At 45.4% G+C, this 5,772-nt stretch overlaps 1 protein-coding gene across 39 annotated transcripts; it reads right to left on the bottom strand.

The window, feature by feature from the left end:
• Positions 1–576: 576 nt before the first annotated feature.
• Positions 577–5,487, bottom strand: LOC141754594 (uncharacterized). Of its 39 annotated transcripts, none has more exons than XM_074613778.1 (13): positions 5,333–5,487; positions 4,437–4,530; positions 3,383–4,251; positions 3,153–3,247; positions 2,897–3,020; positions 2,664–2,782; positions 2,354–2,524; positions 2,170–2,259; positions 1,762–2,005; positions 1,456–1,720; positions 1,364–1,414; positions 1,214–1,264; positions 577–1,157 (listed from the first exon to the last, which is right to left on the bottom strand). In XM_074613778.1, the coding sequence occupies exons 1-9, from the start codon at positions 5,355–5,357 to the stop codon at positions 1,898–1,900; spliced, it is 1,695 nt and encodes a 564-aa protein (XP_074469879.1). In that variant the 5' UTR covers positions 5,358–5,487; the 3' UTR covers positions 577–1,157; positions 1,214–1,264; positions 1,364–1,414; positions 1,456–1,720; positions 1,762–1,897. The 39 variants fall into 39 exon arrangements, with proteins under 39 accessions (XP_074469879.1, XP_074469871.1, XP_074469865.1 ...); XM_074613770.1 differs by having other exon boundaries at positions 1,214–1,325; positions 1,369–1,414; XM_074613764.1 differs by having other exon boundaries at positions 1,364–1,720.
• Between the last annotated feature and the right edge of the window lie 285 nt (positions 5,488–5,772).

Here is a 5,772-nt window from a genome sequence, read left to right as displayed (position 1 = left end):
ATATATATATATATACATATATATATATATATATATATATATATATATATGTATACATTGCATATTGCACTACATGCGCACACTGCACACCACATACACATATACATATATGTATACATATGTATATATATATATATATACATATATATATATATATACACAATACACAGCATCTGACCATGAATACATTATTCTAAATTTGATTTTGAATTTTAAATTTGCATTATTCTTTACAGAAAAAATAGGAAGATAGACTAATACAGAATAAATATTAAGTAACCAATAAATAAATAAACAAACAGTAATAGATAAATAAACAGTAACCCCTGTAAACACCTTGTGATTGTCAAACCCCCACTTCATCCCTGTACCTTGTGAACATCATGTCTTTATACCTTATTTTAAACTGGTTTAAGTTTGGACATTGCTTTAGCTCCACAGTGAAACTGTTCCATAGTTTCACTCCACAGATTGAGATACAGAAACTTTTCATGGTTGTCCGAATACTGTGAGTTTTAAAATGACCTGTTTAAATGTGTTACATACTCTGATGGTTGGAATCAAAATTCATCAAGGTTAAGTTTTTCAAGTTTATTTTTTATTTCATATCACCTGAATCTGGCATTTATGTTGTTTGTTATTCAATTTGTAAATGTTAAATTATATGTTGGAATTGTTACATGATCAATAATGTGCTTTTGTAAGATGGAAGAATGATATTTGTATGTTATTTTATACTTGTATCAAGTTCACTGCACTTGTGGGTTTCAAATAGATGATAAAACAAGCAGAAATATTTTTTTTGATTTTTATTGAACAATAATCATTATTATTATTTGTGTATGGGAGGAAACCAGAGTACCTGGTAAAACCCATGCATGCACGGAGAGAATACTCTACACAGACAGAGACCGATCACCAGTCCTTCCTCTGTGCGGCTACAGTGCTGATCACTCTGCCACCGTGCAGCCCTCAAACTATGGAAGTATGGTGAACTCTCACGGTACACCACACCTCTCCCCAGCAGGTTCATATGGTGAACACTCACAGTACACCACACCTCTCACCAGCAGGTTCGTATGGTGAACACTCACGGTACACCACACCACACCTCTCACCAGCAGGTTCGTATGGTGAACACTCACGGTACACCACATCTCTCACCTCTCACACCTCTTTGGTGTACCGTGAGTGGTGAACACTCACGGTACACCACACCTCTCACCAGCAGGTTCGTATGCTGAACACTCACGGTACACCACACCTCTCACCTCTCACACCTCTGTGATGTACCCTGAGTGGTGAACACTCAGGGAACATCACACCTCTCACAGGGTTCGTATGGTGAACACTCACAGTACACCACACCTCTCCCCAGCAGGTTCGTATGGTGAACACTCACGGTACACCACACCTCTCCCCAGCAGGTTCGTATGGTGAACACTCACGGTACACCACACCACACCTCTCACCAGCAGGTTCGTATGGTGAACACTCACGGTGCACCACACCACACCTCTCACCAGCAGGTTTGTATGGTGAACACTCACGGTACACCACACCACACCTCTCACCAGCAGGTTCGTATGGTGAACACTCACGGTACACCACACCTCTCACCTCTCACACCTCTGTGATGTACCGTGAGTGGTGAACACTCACGGTACATCACACATCTCACCAGCAGGTTCGTATGGTGAACACTCACGGTACACCACACCTCTAACCAGCAGGTTCGTATGGTGAACACTCACAGTACACCACACCTCTCACCAGCAAGTTCATATGGTGAACACTCACGGTGCACCACACCTCTCCCCAGCAGGAGGTTTGCTGGGAGAAAGTATGGTGAACACTCACGGTACACCATATCCCATATAGGAGCAAACACCGTCTTCTATATGGTCCCATAGACCCTGAAATTGTACACGCAAGTGTAGTCAGGATTTCCCCAGTTGCTCTCGACTTGCAGCTTCACATGGCTGAAGACACCTGCTTCCTGATCCTGAGAGATAGAGAAATGAACAGAGAGAGTTAGTTGAGCACAAACCGAGAGGATGGGAAATAAGGGATATAATGAGTAGCCTACAATGAGGACAGACAAACTGTAATTCTTATGATATATTAGCTTGTGGGTGCATGTGTTTCGTTGCACGATGTAATACTCACAGACAGTTTGAAAGTCTGCAATGACTCGCCGTCCTGATCATAAAGAAAGGTTCCTAGTAGGGTACCTTCATCCTCTTTAGTCTTCATGCCCTGCAAGAGAGAAAGATAGAGATCCAGTTGAGCACCTTGTTGTTCTCCGTGTATGTGACGTCTGCAGTGTAACAATTTTAAATTTGTGACTTACATAGACAGCAAACATCTTTGGACTGTTCGAGATGCTGCCAGTTGGCGACACGGTCTTTGAAATGTGACCCAGTGTCACATGGCTGATGGTCACTGGGTGGGACAGGGCTATGACTAAATGTCCACGCTCACCATCAAATTGCCAGCAGCGTCCAACCACGATTGGTCCTCCCTGAAGAATGAAAGAGTATAAAAAAAAGTTTAGATGGTATGAGGTATAACAAAATAGACAGTAAAACAATCCAAATCATTAGATGATATTGCCAAACCGCATAGCCATGTGTTTTGTGTGTGTAGTTCCTAGTTCCTACCTGAGTCACAATACTTGGGTCTACAGGTCGTCTCCAAAGAGGTGTCAGGGATAAAAGAAAACAGGTTGGTCCGGTGCATTGGTATGTTTCCGAGGACAATCGAGCTAAAACAAGGGCCCCTGCACACAAAAACACACACAAAGAAAGTGAAAAAGGGATCTCAAAACTAAAAATCACATGTGTGAATTACAATCTGACAGATAAAAATGATGAGGGTGATTTAGATGTCTCACCTTGCGACTCCAGGGCAAAGTTGGGCATAGTGTCCCCTGGTGGCTCCTTGACCCGCTTTAACCTCAGCACCTTGTCCTGCAGCATTCTCATCCGCTCCCCCATCCATTCATATGTGCTCAAGGCCTGTAAGTGACAGGAGATTAATTTGAATGGTGGATGTTGACATCATTGTGTGTTTCAGCATGTAGGTGAGAACATATTTGGGCTGTGATTGTGTTTTATAGGTACACATTAAGAATAAAAAGAAGATCATACCATATCCCGCTTGGTTGATGGGAAAAGTGACGCTGAGGGTCCTGAGTCAAGAGAGATGCTGTTCATGGATAGAGCCAGGGTGAAGTATACAATTCCTGATGGATGGAGAGAAACAAAGTATTGGAGAAACAGGTCAGTGATGTTTAATTCAAAAGACAGACACTCTACAGTATAAAACACACAAGCTGATGAACAAGATATGATTGTTTGTAGAAGGAGAGATCGCTTACCAAGACACATGAGCAGCATGAAGAACAGCCAGCGAATAATGCCGTTCCAGCAGGCCCCGTTGCCCCCGCTGGCCCCGTTGGCCCCACTGGCCCAGTTGCCCCCGCTGTCCCTGTTGTCCCCGCTGGCCTCTTTGGCCCCGCTGGCCCCACTGGCCCAGCTGTCCCTGTTGGCCCCGCTGGCCCAGCTGGCCCTGTTGGCCCCGCTGGCCCAGCTGGCCCCATTGGCCCGGTTGCCCCCGCTGTCCCTGTTGGCCCCGCTGGCCTCGTTGCCCCAGCTGGCCCCACTGGCCCCGCTGTCCCTGTTGGCCCCGCTGGCCCAGCTGGCCCTGTTGGCCCCGTTGGCCCAGCTGGCCCTGTTGGCCCCGCTGGCCCAGCTGTCCCTGTTGGCCCCGCTGCCCCAGCTGGCCCCGCTGGCCCCGCTGCCCCAGCTGGCCCCGCTGGCCCAGCTGTCCCTGTTGGCCCCGCTGCCCCAGCTGGCCCCACTGGCCCCGCTGTCCCTGTTGGCCCCGCTGGCCCCACTGGCCCGGTTGCCCCCGCTGTCCCTGTTGGCCCCGCTGGCCTCGTTGCCCCAGCTGGCCCCACTGGCCCCGCTGTCCCTGTTGGCCCCGCTGGCCCAGCTGGCCCTGTTGGCCCTGTTGGCCCCGCTGGCCCAGCTGGCCCCGCTGGCCCTGCTGTCCTCGTTGCCCCAGCTGGCCCCACTGGCCCCGCTGTCCCTGTTGGCCCCGCTGGCCTCGTTGGCCCCGCTGGCCTCGTTGCCCCAGCTGGCCCCGCTGTCCCTGTTGGCCCCGTTGGCCCCTATGATCCCGCTGGCCATGCTGATTTTCTTGGCGATGGACTTTCTCAGACCGTCTGGAGAAAACCTCCCTTTTCTGAAAGTATTGTATAATGAAAATGAGAAAGAGTGAGAGCTTTGAAGATGTATAATGAAGAACTTATGACTGTTAAACACATAGCCTGTGTATGCTACAGAACATACTGTATACAAGCATGACTGCGACACACACACACACACACACACACACACACACACACACACACACACACGTCAGCTTACTTGTACGTAGCCGTCTCCTTGTAGGAAATGACTGGTTTTCCTAGATGGTTGTAATATCCTGCGTTGGTCAGTCGAACGCTTCTACGTACCGTGACTGTAAACAAAACAAGAGAGCAGAGGAGGTGGTCAGTCACTCACTGACACAAGTTATGTCATACACTTTATCTTTTCTAACTACAACACTTCTACTGTAAGAAGCAACTCAGTGCATGTCAATAGTTTTGTGTTTTTGAGTGTCAGACACACAGAAACCAAAAAAAAAACACTGTCAGAGATGTGTGGATTCAACTAAAGCCATTTTTGAGGTTGTAGTTTGTGTTGGATGAGCCTTTTAACCATCTTCTCTTCTTTTTGTGAATATAGACTGCTGTTTATTTTCCACATAGTCATACAAGTAACTTTTTCTTTAATATTTATAATATAAATAATTATATTTATCCTCTTTTATTACTTTTCTCAATGTCAGTTTTTGAATAAGTATAAATTCAATCAGTGCTCCATTACTGCCTAACCCAGTTGAATAGAGGCTTACAGGAACTACCACCTGTGCATGAAAGTCATTAAAGAAAACTATTTGACCTAACATCAAGTTGAACATATTGTTGTTTTTTTTGCACGATTAGAAACTTTGCAGTTATATTAGGAAATGTGCAAAAGGGAATTCATGTCCATGACTGGATTCAATTTTCTCGAAAAGTGTTTTTAACATTTTGTCAAACTGCATTGGACAAAAATGATTAGAAACATCTCTCTCACACAGTCTGAATATTAATCTCTCAAAGGTAGGATTAATCACGTTACATATGAATATGTTCCAACAGAAACCATACAGAGGTATTGCTGCTCTGCTTACTGAGTGTGTGTTTCACAGATCTGTGATAGAAACAATTCTTTACCTTCACTTTGCCTGTTTGATAACATTGTGTCAATGAAGAAGTGGATGTTCAGCGTTGAGTTTTGGTCTCTTGGCGGTTTTGCAAGATATTTTGCTCTGAGAAAACAAGTTAAGAATAAGGTGAGTCCTAATCTTACTGAATTCCACAATGGCTGTGATGCGTCATAGAATTCTAGAATGACATCCTAAAGGTAGAACATAGAACACACGCGCACACAGCAGCGTGCAGTGGCGCCCCGGTAGCTATGGCAACCATCACTGTCACTAAGATGAATAATAATAATAATAATAATAATAATAACACTATGATGAAGGCATAAAACGGCCAAAAAGTCTTTTATACACATTGTTACGGTCGCAGAAGTGACCGTTCGTTATTGTTTGTAGTGTTGTATGTTGCTGTGCGGCGCTGGTCCCTGTGCTCTCTTCTTTTAGTGCGCT

This window comes from Sebastes fasciatus, chromosome 17, assembly GCF_043250625.1.
Source record: "Sebastes fasciatus isolate fSebFas1 chromosome 17, fSebFas1.pri, whole genome shotgun sequence".
Lineage (NCBI taxonomy): Eukaryota > Metazoa > Chordata > Actinopteri > Perciformes > Sebastidae > Sebastes > Sebastes fasciatus.
This window is presented reverse-complemented; position numbering and strand designations above follow the sequence as displayed.

What these genes read in the sequence shown, in the direction of transcription:
- LOC141754594 (XM_074613744.1), bottom strand. Translation starts at nt 5,357, where the DNA reads ATGTTATCAAACAGGCAAAGTGAAG. An exon ending in AAGGAGACGGCTACGTACAA is followed by an intron (nt 4,252 to 4,436) that starts GTAAGCTGACGT and finishes CAATACTTTCAG; the next exon opens with AAAAGGGAGGTTTTCTCCAG. An exon ending in CATCAACCAAGCGGGATATG is followed by an intron (nt 3,021 to 3,152) that starts GTATGATCTTCT and finishes TGTCACTTACAG; the next exon opens with GCCTTGAGCACATATGAATG.